This window comes from Leptopilina boulardi, unplaced genomic scaffold (genome assembly GCF_019393585.1).
Source record: "Leptopilina boulardi isolate dan_hultmark-lab unplaced genomic scaffold, ZJU_Lbou_2.1 LbouV2_310, whole genome shotgun sequence".
NCBI classification, from domain to species: Eukaryota; Metazoa; Arthropoda; class Insecta; order Hymenoptera; family Figitidae; genus Leptopilina; species Leptopilina boulardi.
The window spans coordinates 4377407-4396530 of record NW_026137875.1 but is presented as its reverse complement, the minus strand read 5'-3'; the positions used below and the strand labels follow the sequence as shown (position 1 = coordinate 4396530).

At 24.8% G+C, this 19124-nt stretch overlaps 3 protein-coding genes across 3 annotated transcripts in view; 1 reads left to right on the top strand and 2 right to left on the bottom strand.

Moving 5' to 3' along the window:
• Positions 1-8667, bottom strand: part of LOC127283713 (ionotropic receptor 93a) — a 45167-nt gene extending 36500 nt beyond the window's left edge. The window contains exons 1-5 of the mRNA XM_051308739.1: positions 8430-8667; positions 7405-7563; positions 7115-7210; positions 4629-4778; positions 4212-4435 (exon numbers count right to left, since the gene is read on the bottom strand). Coding sequence (XP_051164696.1) covers positions 4212-4435; positions 4629-4778; positions 7115-7210; positions 7405-7563; positions 8430-8532 — 732 coding nt within the window. The 5' untranslated portion in view covers positions 8533-8667. The remainder of the gene's footprint in view (positions 1-4211; positions 4436-4628; positions 4779-7114; positions 7211-7404; positions 7564-8429) is intronic.
• A 474-nt stretch (positions 8668-9141) lies between these two features.
• LOC127283711 (uncharacterized) lies at positions 9142-17102 on the top strand. Its single transcript, XM_051308737.1, has 3 exons — positions 9142-9680; positions 9988-10158; positions 12451-17102. The coding sequence occupies exons 1-3, from the start codon at positions 9609-9611 to the stop codon at positions 13873-13875; spliced, it is 1668 nt and encodes a 555-aa protein (XP_051164694.1). The 5' UTR covers positions 9142-9608; the 3' UTR covers positions 13876-17102.
• A 1252-nt stretch (positions 17103-18354) lies between these two features.
• On the bottom strand, positions 18355-19118 carry LOC127283712 (DNL-type zinc finger protein-like). The gene has a single exon (XM_051308738.1). The coding sequence runs from the start codon at positions 18984-18986 to the stop codon at positions 18369-18371; it is 618 nt and encodes a 205-aa protein (XP_051164695.1). The 5' UTR covers positions 18987-19118; the 3' UTR covers positions 18355-18368.
• Positions 19119-19124: the final 6 nt, after the last annotated feature.

Genomic DNA, 19124 nt, shown 5'->3' with positions numbered 1-19124 from the left:
GACTTTTTGCTCAATTTTTTGGCATTATTCCCGAGTCATTATCTCGCAAATTTTATTTTTCGAAAATTTCTCTTCCGATTTTTTTAAGCGTAGCTCAGCATCCGCTGGACCAATCTAAAAGTGCACCATACATTTTTTGTTTGAAACTTTTTCCTTATTTTATTGGCGGTATTCCCGAGCGATTATAACGCAAAATTAATTTTTCGAAAATTTTCCGAATTTATTTTTTAGTATAGCTCAGCATCCGCTGGACCAATTAAAAAGTACGCCATATATTTTTTGTTCAGAACTTTCTTCTAATCACTATGGCGGCATTCCCGAACAATTATCTAGCGAATTTAATTTTTTTTAAATTTTTCCAAATTATTTTTTAGTGTAGCTCAGCATCCGCTGGACTAATCAAAAAATGCGCCATACATTTTTTGTTCAGAACATTTTGACTATTTTTTTGGTGGTATTCCCGAGCGATTATAACGCAAATTAAATTTTTCGAAAATTTTCCGAATTTATTTTTTTGTATTGCTCAGCATCCGCTGGACCAATCTAAAAGTGCGCCATACATTTTTTGTTCGAAACTTTTTCCCTATTTTATTGGCATTATTCCCGAGACATTATCTCGCGAATTTAATTTTCGAAAATTTTTCCCCCAATTTTTTGATTGTAGCTCAGCATCCGCTGGACCAATCAAAAAGTGCGCCATACATTTTTTGTTCGAGACTTTTTGCTCAATTTTTTGGCATTATTCCCGAGACATTATCTCGCGAATTTAATTTTTTGAAAATTTTTCTCCCAATTTTTTAAGTGTAGCTCAGCATCCGCTGGACCAATCTAAAAGTGCACCATACATTTTTTGTTCGAAACTTTTTCCCTATTTTATTGGCGGTATTCCCGAGCGATTATAACGAAAATTTAATTTTTCGAAAATTTTCCGAATATATTTTTTAGTATAGCTCAGCATCCGCTAGACCAATCTAAAAGTGCGCCATACATTTTTTGTTCGAAACTTTTTCCCTATTTTATTGGCGGTTTTCCCGAGACATAATCTCGTGAATTTAATTTTTTGAAAAATTTTTCCCCAATTTTTTGATTGTAGCTCAGCATCCGCTGGACCAATCAAAAAGTGAGCCATACATTTTTTGTTCGAAACTTTTTGCTCATTTTTATTTTCAAATATAATATTGATTAATTATTATTATATCTTATCTTCGTTAATAACAATTATGACAAATTGTTAATAATTATATTGCAAAATTAAATTGAAAAAAATATACGTAAAATTACCTTAATAAATAGCAAAAACAAATTATTATAACTTACCTTTGTTAATAAAACAATTGTGACAAATTTTTAATAAATATTGTTACATCCCGAGCGAAAGGCGAGGTTAATTAATATGTATATTTTGAATATAATTATAAATTATAAGGGAGGCAAGGTAGGCTGATTGCAGTCAGATTGGTAAGTTCTGACTATTTATTTTTATGTGAGATCGTTGTTATCTATCGATCCTATGGGGGTCGTCTTTATTAATTTATTTAACAATTGGTCAAACTTTATCCATTATTTATAAGATTTATGAGTTTTATGATTAAATTTTGAATGAAATGAAATAAAACGAAATAATAGTAATCTTTTGATTTATTTCAATAAATTATTTGAAAAGCAAATGATATAAAAGAGTACAATTTATTATGTGAATACAAGTATCAAAAGTTATTAAAATGTGGTAGTTTTACAAATAGAAAATTGGTACTTACAACTACCTCTTATGAGGGCCGAAAAACAAGATGATTCAAGTGGTTCACACTTGAGAATTTAACGCAGCGGTGTTATTTCAACTTCACACAGAATCGTTGTTTTACACACACTGTCTTTAGTTCGTAACTTCTGATATTTCACTTGGTATTTTAGATATATTCCAAAAGTTACACTAATACGACGGTTACATACGAATTTTAATAATGTCTCACAATTCAGTTTATAAGAGAACTTATTCTATTGAACACGAGTTTACTTAATTTTAGAATTTTGTAAGATTTGATAAAATGATTAACCGAAGGGTCTCTCGACAGAACAATAATCTCTTCAATACACGTTCATACGTTTTTTAGGTGATTATGCTATTTTTTAAGAATATACTCGCAAGCCGGGCGATCAAGAGAACTTATTCTATTGAACACGAGTTTACTTGTACTGTTGGACTTGAAAGATTTTACAATTATCGAAAAAGAGCAAAATACTGACGTATTACTTGACGTGAAGTGCGATCTTAGAACCAGAGAACTGACGACGCCCCATGCTAATTGCAGGGTTTTTATACTAGCAAAATCATCCTTCAGTGGGAGAAAATGAGCAGAGATCACGTCCTGATCGAATTATAATTTTAGAATCACGAAGACAATTTCTTGGATCTTATAGATATAGGTCGCTGGTCGGCATATGCATCTACAGTCTTTTCTATAGGGGTATTGTATTGCAACGCGAGGCGAAAGCTACCCTGTGGTCACGTAGCATAAGCTTATGTGCTTGCGCCTCGCTATGCAGTATATGAGTCATATATAGACTTCAGTTGCGGATGCTACATTTTTCTAATAGTAATGGTGTGAAAATCATATCAAGTGGCATAGTATAGCTGTAAGAAGACTAAACATTTAAGTCTCTTACTACTAAGAGTATTATTAAATGTACATGCGACTTGATATGATGTAAACACATCGGTAGATATTAGCCTATGCAACTGCATAAGACTCATCGTGAGAAAAGAATTGAACAAAGAATTCATTATATTAAACCAAAATGCTTCCAAAACAACTCGTAGCAAACATGATTGCTTGCAAATATTAACAGAAGAAATGGGTGACAACAATGAATTTTCTTATATACACCCTCCTTCTACTAATACTTGATAATTTAGATTAGTTTATGTATATACGTGTTCTTTATACTTTTAAGAAAAGATTTTTGTTACGGGATGTAACAATATATTTCAATAAGATATGCATAAAATTACCTTAATAAATAGTAAAAATAAATAATTAAATTGTTATATTTTATATTTTTTAATAACAATTAAATTTGTTAATAACAATTGAAGATCGGTAAAACAGATCCCTACCTTATCGGTTGATCCAAAATTTGTAACAGGTTTCTACCTTACCGACAGTTGGCAAATCTGCATTACCGACTGTAGGTAACTTAGCCGAGATATGAACCTGTCCCAGAACTCTCATAGCTCTACTACTTATTATTAGGTGTCTTCCTCTACTTGTATCGGGCTATGTCAATTTTTTTCTACACTTTTATGTGTATTTTGTGCTAGAATTTGCAATAAAATAGTCTGTCTTAGAAAAAATGAATTTTTTTCGGAATTTTTTTATGACAAGGGTTGCTATAACCCATTAACGCGTAAAACTCAAAAAATTATGAATCAAAAAAAGAAAATTATTATCATTTTTTTTATACACTTTTAGGTGTATTTTGCCCTAGAACTTGTAATAAAATGGTTTGTGCAATGAAATTTTAATTTTTTTGATAAACGTCAATAAGTGTGATTATACTATAGTGGTGTTTTTCTAATGAATTTGGGGTTAAACTTAATTTTTTTTGTTAAGTTTAATGTGTTTTTGGATTTTTTTGTAATATTTTATTGTGTTTATGCATTATCTGTGTTTTTAATGTTTGGATGATCGTAATCGATGTGAATTTTACCGACTTTACATATTACATTTCGGTATTAGCGACTTCGAAAACTTCCATGTATCATTTTTTAGAAGAATCTGTTTAATTTTTCATTTTTTTAGTTGCTATATTAGATCCTCCATTTTGAATTTTTTTAAATTGATACCAGATTCATAATAAGCGACTAAAAAAACCCCTCGAGTAATAAGTTTTAATTGAATATGAGCGAATTTTAATTGTTATATTTTAACTATGTTTAAATGCGAAATTCAAGGGCCCAAAAATCGGCTAAATTTGACGTCACTCTTTATTATTATTATTATTATTATTATTCTAAACTTATTTATTATTTTAATAAATTCTATTTATAATTGATTACACGTGAAATTTATGAATTTAGTCAATTTTAGTAATTTATATTTTAAACAATTACAATTTTTTATAAACAATTTAAATTTTTAATTGATCGAATTTAAATTGTGTGAACTATAAATTTCACATGGAATCGCCTTATATACATATAACTTTCTCACCATTTCAATTATGGGTATCACCATGTCAACTTTGACAATAACCATAAAACAATTTCCCAATTTTTCAAATCGATAATTGCTGAATGTTTTTCTAATTTGATTTCTCATTATATGATCATCTTTATCATATTTTATTGAAAATAGAGATCTTGATGCTTGTTTCAATTTTTTGTTTGGCAATTGTATTGACAAAGATTTTAGTACTTTACTGATAGTGTCTCTTTCTTAAAGACAAAATAAATATGAATGAATATGAAATTATAAATAATTGAAATAAAAATTTTTTTTTATATAAAATAAATAATATAGTTTATATTAATTAATTAATTTTTTAATTGCAATTAAATTTAAATTGTGTTATAAATGATATTTTTGCAATGATAATCTAAAAGGATAAAAAAAATCTTATATACGTACGAAAAGAAGTGTCATAAATAATGTTAATTTTGTTCCACGATAGGGCACCGGAAACTCTTAAGTCTAGAAATAATTGAGGTAACTCCTGTCCAGGCATTATGAGAGGTATGCTAATTCCCTCTTGATCTGGCAGTCGTGGACAATCTGCACCTGTTGAAAGAATTTTTTAAATATAGAGAATAGAAAAAAGCATGTTCTCCATTCTCAGAAGAACTATTATATATATATATATTATCTTTTTTTTATCTGACAATATTATCTTTATAAGTTCTTCTGCTGAAAGGAATTAACTGTTAAAATACGATAAAAAAAAGGATAATTTAAAAAATAGTTTTACATGAAAAAAATAATGTTTTTATATCTAAATGTATATTCTAAAAAGAATTTGAAAGTTCAAATTATAATCAAGTAAATTTCATATTCTAATAAGTAGATAGTAAATTAAATATAAAATATAAACATGTACATGAATTATATTTTCTATTTAAGATTTAGAAAATTCGCCACTTACAGCGTTCTATTGTACAAAATTTATAAGCACTCGATAAAATTTTGTCTGACTTTAATTTTCTTTTACTACTGTTACTAAATTTACAAAAATTATTCAAACTTTTATCTGAGTGTAAATGTCTTCTATCTGTAATACTTAAAGTATAAGAATTTATAGATATATATATATATATATATATATATATATATATAATAAAACAATAATAATATTATATATTATATATAATAAATATATATATATATATATATATATAATATATATAATTATTATTATTATACTTTTAAACTGATTGTCCTCAATTACCCCAAGATTTAGAAAATTTCCTTAAATTTGGGGTAAAAGGGGACAGTATAGTTTCTGCCAATTGTCAAGATAAAAGTTTGGCAATACTCAGAACCTCTTGTAGGTGATCTGAGGTTATAAAATATTGCAACTTAATTTTAAAACTGTAAATTAAGCTCCAACACCTCTTGTCACCATTTACCCCAACTGACCCTAAATTAATTAAAAATTATTATTATTATTACTATTGACATTTTCTGTTAAGTTCTTTTCTATTTTGTATAATATTTTGCAAAATTCACATATTTATTTAATCGAATGGAACATTTTCACAGAAGAATGACTAATTTTAAATTTTCCCAAGATTAAGATCATATTTCAGCTAAGAGTATTTAGTTTTCTCTAGAGAGAAATATAAAGATACTATAGGAAACACTATTTGCGTTTGCTGCCAACGTATTAGAGGAAACAAGGGAAACTTGAGAATCACCTCAGCATTTCACAAATACTTTAGGGACAGGAAACGTGACACTTATACAACATTGCTCATTAATTTTAATGTCGAATGAAATCAAGAAAATTTTGATTGCTTCAGGGAAAGTATCCCTTATATATATATACGTTTTATGCCCCCTCGCACTATTTCGCAAACCAATCGTTAATATTCTAACACATCTACATGGCAAAAATTTTTATAGATTAATATATTTCATATAAGAAATTTTTTCTTATCAACTTATAAATATTATTGTGAATATTAATTACACGGGCCTACAAAATTTTGTATTTTGTCAGACCCAGAAAATGGAATAGTTATTTTGAAATATTCTCATCTTAAAAAGCGTAAAAAATATGTCAATTTTGGCAACATTCGTCACTTTATAAAATCTCCAAAAAAATTTTTCAATCATTGTTACAAATTTTAAAAGAAAGTATTATCTTGACTCGATCCGATCAGATTTTTTTTTTACTGAGATACAGCCATTTGAATTTTACGACGAAGCTGAAGTACGCAATGTTTATATAAACGATTTTTAAAGAAATAACTTTTTAAAATGAAAAATTCTATAATTTTTTGCCTAAAAAATATTTCTTGTAGTTTTCATTAATCAACAAATTATAGAAAAATATTTTTTAGGCAAAAAATTATAGAATTTTTCATTTTAAAAAATTATTTCTTCAAAAATCGTTTATATAAACGTTGCGTAATTCAGCTTCGTATTTAACGTTACTTATGATTAAAATCCCTAAAAAAAGGAAAAATAAAATTTCAACTAAAACTCGTTACTCAGGGGTTTTTGAGGCCGCTGATTACGAATATGATGTCGAATTTTCGAAATTCAAAAATCTAACTTCAAATTTGTAATCAGCGACCCTAAAAACCCCCAAGTAATGAATGTCAAGCGAATCCGTTCAATTTTTAAAAAAAGTGTTCGCCATATTGGATCCACCATTTTGAATTTCAAAAATCTAACATTAGATTCAACGAACTCAAAAACTCCCGAGTAAAAAATTTTATGTTAAAGTAATTTGCAATTTTATATTCCTTATTTTCAGAATTTTTAAGTCATATAACGTAAAATTCAAATATCTGTATCTCATTGTCAGAGCTAAAATACGAACATAACCTCAAAAATTCAAGATTTAGAAGAATTGGCCCGCTGGAGGTGGAACATATATACATATTTCGTACCTGTTACAGCAATATGTACGAGTCTCTCTTTTCTTGCTTGTTTAAATAAAACCCATGTCCATTGACATGTGGCAATTGACATTAATATCGTAAAATCTGTGAAAACGGTGTATTTAATTAAGAAAAATTAAAAGAAATCGATAGAAATAATTCATATTAAAAAATATATATATATATTTTTCATATTGTTTTAAAAATTGAAAAATATTTTTTTACATTTTTTTAAAAAATAATTATAACTAAAATAGTTTGTATTTCTTTATTACTTATAAATAATAATAAAAAATTACCTCGTCCAAGAGTAAAACTCGATATTGAATAAACTTTTACATCAATTCCACCAACTTTCATCCATTTACTTATAACATTATTTATTGTATTTGTAATTTTTGACACAACTTTCTCGTAATGACCATCGTCTTTTAGAAAATTTTTCTCTACAATAACAGCTAAAAAAATTATTTTCAAAAATTTTAGACAAGTTTTTTTTTAATTGTTTACCTAATTATTATTTTAAATTTGAAATTTTGATTTTAACTAAAATATGTCTTTTTTTAAATTATATTTTGACTTAAAGAAAAGTAATCTAACAAGAAAATAATTTTTAAAAGATAATTATTAAAAAAAATTATTTTCGACAAATATTGTTATTGAATTGAAATTATTAATTTTAAAATTAGGGTAAATGCACTAATTACGGCGCGATTCGAGTCAAAACACCTTTGAAATATAGATAATTCGACATTTATCAGTATCAGTTTCGGTGTATCAATTTCGGTGACCAAAATTACGTGTATTTTGAAGATACTTTGCCCGCCGAAATTGAAGCCAATGGAAATCTTAATAATGTTTCAATTGCGGCGCGGAAAAAAAATTTGATCTCAAATAATTAAATTAATAATTGTTTAAATGTGCATCTTTATAAGTATTTGTATCAAAAAAAGATTGAAATAATTTTTTTTAATCATTTGGCAACAGTTATATTAAATATAATAGTAAGAATAGTTATTTTTTATGAACGCGCCGTTATTGGTGCACTCGCCGTAATTAGTACGCACTTACCCTACAAAATATCAAATTTTTCTAAAATTAGGCCGCAATGACTATAGGTGAAATAAAATGGAATGACCCAAAACAATTTTTTTTTAATCATTTTGCAGCAGTTATATTAAACATAATAGTAATAATAGTTATTTTTTATGATCTCGCCGTAATTGGTGTACTTACCCCTATATAATTTTAAAATTAATAATTTTTTAATTAACTTTGAAAATGACAAAAATTTTATTGAAAATATTTAAAGAACAAAACAAACCCATTGTTGCATTTGAAGTTATTAGCGATGGATAGTCATTGTAACTGTTAACAATGTCAACAATAAACAATAAAAATAGAAGAGAAATCATTTTTTGAGTCATGTGAACAAAAGTTTTACAATTACTTATAAAAGACTTTCTTCTACACTGACAAATAAAAACCTTGACATCACTATATTAATGAATTTCATTATTTTTATACGGTAACAATATTTTTTTCTGTGACTTCAACCTCAATCAATTTCAACTGAACCAGTAATCCAACAAATACCTGGATTTGAAAAGGTCATTACTTAAATTTATTATAAACGGATCGAAATTCAATCACATTTCTCATTTATCATGGAAAATTAAATGTAAAAAAAAAAACTATAAATTTTTCTATTGTCAAACAATAAATAAAATTTAATTTATATCACTAATTACAATTTTTTGCATATAAATAGTAATATAAAAAAATATTTATCAGAAAACAATTAATTTAAGAAAAAAAAATTTATTTGGCAAATATATTATATTTCATTTGATTTCAGTTTTATTTATTCATTCTTTTTCGTTTTAAATATTTGTCATATTTAAAATTTAAAGTCACTATTTCCATTTACGTAGTACTTGAATTCAAATTTCCCTCTCAAAAAAAAGTAACCGACACCAGCGATGCAACTCGCGATTATTCGTTAATCATCGACAATGTTCGCGCGGTAAATGTTGTAGATTGTAATATAGACTTCGAGAGGTTATTCGTCGTCGTGTTCCGTGAGGTTGGAATTCGAAGAAAATATGTGGTGTATATAGTTTATTTTTTTAAACTAAAAAAAAATCCACGTAATTAAAAGACGCGTCAGTAGCAACAATCTGATTTTGTTCCAATTTGATTAATATAGTGATTCATGCAAGTTGTCACGTTAATGGAGATTGCGATGGGTTGAAATTTCATCAATATTAGTTGATATTATTTCTGTTTGAAAACTGTCAACACATAATATCATATATACATATATACATCTATTAAGAGCGAAAGAAAAAGAAAAGAAAATGTGTTAGAAGAAGAAAGAGAAATAGTGACAGTAAAAGGTAGAGTGAAAGTAACAAAAAATAGTTAATTTTTGTCAATAAGGTGACAATTAAAATTATTTCCACTTGAACCCTTGTTATTTTTGTCTTTTTAAAAAAAAAAAATGATTGTCGAAGAACCCGTCCAACAAGGGATGTTGCTTTTTCCACCACAAGGAATGTTAGGCCAGCTCAAGGTTAGTTTGCAATATATTTATTGAATATATGTGTATATATATATGCATAACATTATGGGGATTTTATGCTATATACAAAAGTAATGCTTACCTTTTATCTATAAAACATTCAACAATTGTCTGAAAAACAATTTTACCATTTGCTTTGTTTTATCAATTGTTTTTAGATTACATTCAACTATTACATATTTTTAAACGAATTCATTTTATTTTCTAAACATTTTATTTTTATTTATGTTTTGAAATTCAGAAATTTGATTATTTTTTTAATATTATAACTATATATATATATATATAACATTTACAGAAAAGTTGGCATAAAAAATTTTGTCAATTATTCAGAGCTAGCAATTATGGAATTGATAGATTGGAAATATATGATAATCAAGATGAAGCATTGACACAATTGACTCAAAGGATTATAACATTGGAAGCATGTGTTAAAATTGCACCAAGTAATCAGCCCAATGTTTTTACTGTAAGTCTCTGTTATTCTAATTAATACTCAAGTGAAAAACTTTTTTTCTATTTTATTGAAAAAAATATAGTAAATTTTTGCAATTTTTTTTTTCTATTATTTATGTCAATGAAGTTTATAACGTTTATGATCAACGATTTAGAGGAAAAAATATTTTTTTATTCAAATTATAATAGGGTTTGCCACAAGTTTTAAATTTATTTTTTTTTTACCTTGAAAATATACTTTGAATTTTTTAAAACAAAACCTTGAATTACTAAAATTTTATAAAATATTATTTATAGTTTTAAATACTATAAAAATCTTTATTTTTAATTAACGGTTAAAATTTTAAATTAAAAGGAAAAATTCAAATACCAAAGAATTAAATGTGATGTAAATTTTTTTTTTCTTTTGTAAATTCATACTCTTAAATCTTGTTTTTTATACAAATTCGAGACAGTTTTCAGAATATTTGAAATTAGAATTGCTCAAGATTTTTTTTTTACAAATTTTTAACAATAATTGACTTTAGAGAATTTTTAATTAAAAATTTTTGCAAATAATTGAAATTTCGGAGAATTTGTTTAATTAAGCAAATTTTCGAAGTTTAGCAATTTAATTTTTTTTTTGTAGATTGAATTTTTTTTTTTTTTTTTTATTTGCATATAATATAGCCCGCGGTCAGCGACCATTAAAGGGCACTACAATCAAAAGCATACAGAGTAATTAATATTAGTATAACCAAAAAAAAGAAAAAATTTGTAACGATCTGTGTAATAAAAATGAATAAACAGAAAAGAATTTAAAGCTAGATGTAATGATTAGTGCTCGGACAATATATGATTAATCATAAACTTTTTAAAAGAAACTAAAGATACATTAAACAAATCTATATCTATATCATAATGAAGGCAATTTTAAAAGATTTTCAATGAAAAATTTGGAAAATATTTAAAAGTATAAGAAAAATTTTTGAAATGTTTTGAAAATGTACTTTGAATTTTAAAACAAAACCTTGAATTACTTAAATATAAAATAACATTTATAGTTTTAAATACAATAAAAATCTCAATTTAAGGTAAACGGTTAACATTTAAAATTAAGAGGAAACATTTAAATCCAAAAAATTAAATGTGATGTAAAATCCATTTTATAAATTCATACTCCTAAATTTTGTTTTTTATAAGAATTCCAGACATTTTCAGAATATTTGAAATTAGAATTGCTGGAGATTTTGTTTACAAATTTTTAACAATAATTTACTTTTAAAGAATTTTTAATTAAAAATGTTTGCAAATAATTAAGTAAATTTTCGAAGTTTACCAATTGAATTTTAAAAGATTTTCAATGAAAAATTTGGAAAATATTTAAAAGTATGAAAAACGTTATAAGGTACAAATTTTTTGTAAAAATTTAATTTCAATATTTGGAAATAATTAATAACTCGAAGCAATCAATTTTTTTAATAATATAATGAAATTTTTGAAAAATTTATAATAAATAACTTTTTTACAAATAAATAAATTTTGTGGAAATTAAAATAAATGTGTTAAAAAAGAAATAATTTTGTAATTATTTAATAATAATAATAATAATAATAATAATAATTTTCCATAATTTTGTAATTATTAATTTAGTAATTGTTTAAATTTTGTAAAATTTTATTGAAAGCTTTAAAAATAATTGAATTTAAAAAAAAATAATTATTAAAACTTTTGAAATTATGTGATTGAGTTTTTTAAAGAATTTGAATTGTTCTTTATACAATGTTTGTTTAACATAATTTTTATTTGATCGTATTTTCATTTATCACAATTTTTTAAAAATATTATTCACATTTGATTAAAAAAAAAGGACAAAATTCGAAAATGTCAGGGAAGAACACAAAATATTGTCTAGAAATCAGGGAAAATTATAATAAAAATTTTGTGGCGACTCAGCTAATTCAAAAGTATGAAATAATTAAGTTTTTTAAATAATAATAATAATAATTAAAATTATATTTTTGAAAATAATTTAATTTTTGAATATATTGAATTAAAAGAATTACAATTAATTGAAATTTCATAAAATTTGATTGAAAATAATTAAATTTTTAAATAGAATTTCATTAAAACTTATGAAATATCGAATTTTTTTTAAAATAGAATTCACATTTGATAGAAAAAAAAAAAATTCGAAAACTTTTCTCGGTCAACAAAGTAAGCAATTATTCTCTACGTGAGAAATAATTACTTTTAATCGTTGATTATAAAAATTTTTAATTTCATCAGTTATTATTGAATGAAATAATTGATTTTTTACAAACAGGTTGTCACCAAATCTGGTATTCATCATTTTGGTTGTTTCTCTGAAAGTGAAATGACAAATTGGATGAGTGCATTTCAATCGGTGGCATTTAAAGACAATGCCTCAAGTCAAACAATCGAAGAGGACAATGATTTATATTGTACAAGTGGAGAGGGAATATTTTCCGTTAAACTTGTCGAGACCGATGCATCAAAGAATTGTGGTCTTGAACCAAAAAATTATACATTAATTGTTGCCGCCGCTGAAATTAAATTATTAAACGGTGAAACATTACTTTTCAATTGGCCCTATAGATTTATAAGAAAATATGGCTATAGAGATGGAACATTTACATTTGAAGCGGGTAGAAAATGTGAATCAGGCGCCGGTTCATTTCGTCTTGAGCATAAAAATCAACAGGAAATATTCCGCTGTATTGAATCAAAAATGAAATATATGAAAAAATTGCTCAATGGCGAAACTAGTCCAAGTATTGAATGCAATGATGTACAATTTCATGCTGCACTGTCAATGGAGGCAAGATCACGTTCACCATTGCCACCATCGCCAAATAGCTCGAGTCATCTTATTGACATTGAATTATCAACATCATCATCATCACAAAAACTTCTCAATTCCACATCGTCTTCGATTGATTCAACACAATTATTTAAACCACCGCCACCAATTCCAAAACAAAAACCAATGAAACCACCACGTAAGGCAATATTCACTGGTGTCATTGACAAAAAACATCTTGAACTCGAATTTCCCGAGACATCAACACGTGGGAAATATCGACGATTACATCCAATTGGTAATGAAAGTTCAAATAATTCACAAAATGAAAAACACTCTTACGATCTTGTTGAAGTGAGAAATGACGCATGGAGAACACATGGAATTGACAGGGTCCCTCATATGGAAAGATTGAATGCATCATCAAGTGATTCAAATAAAGAAGATGATTCACCTTACGAAATGGTAACACCACTTCCATTAAATTCATCACAAAATTCATTAAGAAGTAAATTAAATTCAAATGATACAAACAATTCCACTGCCAATTCACCAATATCACCAATTATACACAATACATTTCCAATGAAATCCGATGATTCTGATTATGATAAACTTCAATATTTTGGAACTATTCATAAATCAGATCCAAATCCTGCGTATCGAACGCCAAATATTAATGTACCTAGATCACTGCCACTTGTTCAAACAATATCCGATACAACAAATAATTCCAATCAAAATAATTATGATTTAGTTGAAAACTATACCCAGATGGTCAATGAAATGTGCGCTGTGAGACTCGCTGATGATAGTCATTTAGGTTATGGTGTTATTAGAAAAAAAACATCTAATAACACAGAACCCGAGTATAAACTTTATAATGATACTGAATATGCAATTGTTTCAAAACCTAAGAGAGTTTAAAACACTGTTTTTAGAAACAAAAAAAAAACAGCTTTGTTTTTAAACATTTTTTTTTTTTAATTACGGGTAAGTCCGCGTCATAAATATCACAATCTGCAAGTGGTTCTCTGACTTTAATGAAACTTAGTAAAACTATAGTTTATTATTTACAAGAAACATAAATTATTCTTTACACGAAGTACGCAACGTTTATGATAAACGATTTTTAAAGAAATAATTTTTTAATATGAAAAATTTCTACAATTTTTTGTTGTCTAAAAAATATTTTTTTTATAATTTGTTGATTAATGAAAAATACAAGAAATATTTTTTAGGCAAAAAAATTATAGAATTTTTCATTTTTAAATATTATTTCTTTAAAAATCGTTTATCATAAACATTACGTACTTCAGCTTCGTTTCTTTACTTATAAATGATGGAATTATTAAGATAATAATCGAATTTCGCTTCGTTTCTGAAATATTAAATTTGAAATTTTTCAACTTGAAAACGTTAATTACTGATCTTTAAAAAATTTTACATTTTTCTCTACTCTCATAAAAGAAGAAAGAGTGAAATTGTAGAGAATCATTTTCTGGAGAAAATAAGTCCAGGATTTACAGTGTTTCCTCTTTTTTTCACTCATTTCCCCTATTTCATGTTGAAACTCAAATAATTAGATATTTAATAAAAATCCAAATTTGAACCAAAAAATTACAAGCCTCGGATTGCACGACTTTTTCGACTTTTTTCAATGAATGCGACTATTTTGACTTATTTTTATGAAATGTAACTTTTTTTTGTAATGAAAATCGACTAAAACGACTTTTTTCTCTTTCTAAAGTAAATCCAAGTCCTAAATTAGGAAAATTGGACATTTTTTTTGTCAGAAAATTAACTTTTAAATTTAATTTAAATAAATTAAAAATTTCAGTTTCTTTGAAAAATATTAATAAAATCAAGTTTTTTATATTTTACAAGACCGTTTTCGGTTTGATAAAATTAAAAATTACTTGCATTTTTCAAAAAAAAAAAAAAAAAAAATTAGTTTACAAGTAATTTTTATTCTGTGAAAAATTAATTTTAAAATAAGTTTAAAAAATAAAAAGCGTTTATTTATTAGATGGATGCAATTCACATTTTTATAAAACATTGAAAATGACATTTAAAAAAAAAATTAATTACTCTACTGGGAAAATCGGTTAAAAATTGACCAAGTTTAAAAGAATTAAAAAATTGCAAAAAAATAAAATCAAAATTCAAAGCGGTTTAACAAGAACAATTTTCAATATTTTGAAAATTCCTTTTACTTATTCTATAGCTCTTATATTAAACTATAATTCCCGCTAGTTCCATCTACGTTGAAGAATCACTTGCAAATTGTGATATTTCTAATGTGGACTCACTCTTATATGCAATATTTCTGAAAGTTAAGTTTAAACAATATTTTGTTCATTATTTGTCATCAATACAAAAGGGTTAATCCTTGTGAATTTTACACTTTCTTTCATCTGAGAAAAATTTTTGTCCAAAAAAATTCCATTATTACAATCACTCTAAAATCAAATCAGTTTTTAATTCATTTTTATTTGCAAATAAATATTCTATTTTTTAAGCATAAATATTAGAGAAATAGGGCATTCCACGTGAGATTTTGATTCAAAATTTTTTTTACCAGATATTTTTTCGATATTAGTATGGAAAAACTTATGAATATTATCTTTGATTTTTTTTTAATCTATTTTGACGTAAATTTTTTTTTTTTAAAGACTCTAAATTTAACTCAGAATTGCGAAGAACGAATTAAATTTTTTGATAAACAATACGATTTCTCAAAAATTGAAATACTGTACTGGACAGTACTATATAGACGAGAACAAAAATATTCCCAATAATATTTTTGCCAATATAAATATTTTTTAAAATAATCAATTTTTTATCCGAGACAAATTTTCAAGTTATAAAATTAACTAATTTTTGGTGAAATTTTTTGTGATAACTTTCCAGTGAAGTAAGATTCAAAAGGATTAACTCAATGTTTAAAATTAAATGTGAATAATTACTCAATAATGACAAAAATTAAAATGAAAGTAATTACACTTTTTTTAATTTTAAATATTTATATTAGCAAATGTTGTATAAATAATGATCAATTTTGACCTTAATCTTGACAATAATTTGATTTCATTTTCTAGCGAAAGTTAGAGAATTTTTAATCGAATTTTCAAATATAATATTATCTATACATAGCTTTACTTTTTATAATCTTTAAATTTATCAAGACTATAATTATCATTAAGTTTTTTTTTTTTTTATTTACGGAGAGTTAAGCTCAGGAAATGAAGTTTTGAAGAATCATTTTTCGTTGGCGTTTTTAATACAAAAACGATATAAAAATGACTGATCAAAAATCAATTCTAGTGCCTTATTATATATGTGTGCTGTAATTTTAAAGGAACTTGAAGTTTTGTGCAATTATTATTATTATTATATAGAAATAACAAATTGACAAAAAAGAATTCAAAATTAAATTTAAAATAGCAACAAACGTTTGCAATTTAAAGTTACATTAAAAATAGTCAATATAACTTTCTTTTTTTACAAAATTATTCAAAAGTTATAGAAATTATATTTTTATAATATTGTTCTCTGTTACAATGTTTTTGTCATTTTATAAAAAAAAAAAAATTATAGTCAAGAGCTACTTGTACAAAACTTCAGCTCTCTTTCTCTCAATTACTTTAAGTGATGATATGAACCAAATTTTTACGAAATCCTATTTGATTCTGTGACTTTTTAAAAGTCACTTTGCGTACTTAGTAAAATTTCTTATTGTTGTTAATTGTTATATATAGAATTTCGCATCTTACATAATATTAAGAAAAATGCGTTATAGACATGAAGTTTACGAAAACTATTCCATTGAAAGAAAAAAAAAAAAAAAAAAAAGAAAATAATATTCTTGACGAGTTGAAATACCAGTTACTATTTTAAGCGAAAATTATTACATCACATTCTACAAGTTTTAAATATATTTTTATTAAGATAGAAAAATACTGGAATAGGTTTCAGGAACGACCAAAGAATGATTTCTAGGAATATTCGTCTTTGTAGTAAAAGCAGCAAATTTTACGACCAGTGATTTTGTGGTCACACTTTTATATAATTATTTAAAATCAATGAATGATAAACTAGTGAAAAAAAAGTTAAAAATTAAATTTTTTTTAATATAAAATTTAAAAAAGAAATTTAAACCAAATGTTAATTTTAAATGTTTTTTTCTTTATTTTTCAAATTATTTAAAATAAGTTTTTATAAATTAATTTAAGTTTGTTATTATTACCAAAAAAGAAAATTTTTATAAAATTTTATTAACAATTTATTTAAATAAATAAATTGTTAATTATTCAGTTAAATATATTGCTGTTTATACTACATAGAAAATTGTCAAAAAAAAAATAAAGCCAAACAATAAAAATTTCAAAACAATTATTATCAAATAGTGATGTTTAACTTAAGGCCTATTTGTTTATAATAAATATATTTACGATAGTTAAACAAAACTATTATAGAATATAAGAAAAAAAAAAAGGTTACAACGCTCAAGATTTGTATTGCATTTTCTAGAATTTTATCATTTGCCAAATGATATCGCCATATATTTGATTTAATGAAAAAACTAGTGAACATTGTCAGAATTCAGTATAGATTTAAAAAAAAAAATTATTATTTATTGTTAATATTGATATTTGAATTATTCGTAATATCTTTTTTTTTTAATTTCAAATCTTTATTTTACATAACCAGTGATTTTGTTTTAATCAATGGGCAAATAAATCAAAAATTAAAACACTGCGAATCACTACAGTGCTAAAGTTCACGTTTATGATTAATATTTTTTTTAATCTTTAATCTGGACACTGAGCATTTTGCAAAAAAAAAATAATTCAAAATATTTCATATAGCCATTATTGAGAAAATCAATTTTTAGGTTAAAAAATTGAATTTTCGTTTTTTTTTAAGAAACATTGTAAAACGGTAAAAAAAACCATATAATTTAATAAATTTATAATAAATTGAAAATTATAACCGTTTTTTGAGAAAACAAAACAAAACAAAAAGTTCAATTTTTTAATTTAAAAAATCTATTTTATAATTTTAAGTTTTAAAAGATAATTTATTTTCTAATGATCATAAACGTTGTGGACTTCAGCATCGAAAAACACTTGAATATTCACGTTTTCTGATTCATATCCTACATATATTAATAATTTCAGATATTTTTTTAAAGACAAAATTTTATTATAACCTTCAAATCTTTCGAAACTAAAAAAAAAAAACAATTTCAACAAAAAATCAAATAAAACTATTTTTATGAATGTTTTTACAATAGAATATTTTACTTACGTATCAATATATATATATATACAAGAGAATTTACACTGCGAATATTTTGTATGTTATTTAAACAATTTTATAATAAATTTTTATATTGTCAAAAAAAAAAAAAGAAATTATTTTAAATCTCCTTCATTTTTATTTGAAATTTCTTCCTGTTTTGTATCTCTCTCTGATTCCTGATGTTTTTCATTGTCTTGTGATAATAATTTTTCTTTCTCTGATGAAGATTCATTTAATTTATGTTCTATTTGAAATTCCTCTAAAATCTCCTTTGTGACAAATTCCATATAACCCTGAGAATCGTGTGGTATTCTACGAACTATTTCACCTTTTTGTTTAAGGATATATTCTATATTTGTTTTTTCATTTTTTCCAAAAAACCATCCTAAATTGTCAGCAATGAGATGATTATTTTTACAACCATCACAACGTACTATAACAACACCTTTTTCGTAACCTAATTTTGAAATTAATTTATCATTTCTTGTAGAACACTTTTTACACGTAAATGACAATTTCAATTTTGTTATTGTCACAGCCAAGGGATGTTTTTTACACTCTTTATCTTCTGTTGATTGTTTAACTTCCGAAGAACAATACCTTTGTTGACAAATTTTCACACCACGTGTGAAAAAACTTACATCAACTTTTTTGGAGTTTATTATTTCTTGTTGAATTAACTTTAAAGGTAAGTTTTGTTTTGACAAAATAGCTCTTCGAATTAAAAACATGATAAACGTATGTTTAATAGTCAATATTCTCTTAAAAAATGTATATTTTTCTATTATTTTTTGCAACTATAATTATCAAGTAGGACATTGACATTTCGAACATAACCTATTTTCACCAATACATTATTGAATGAATGA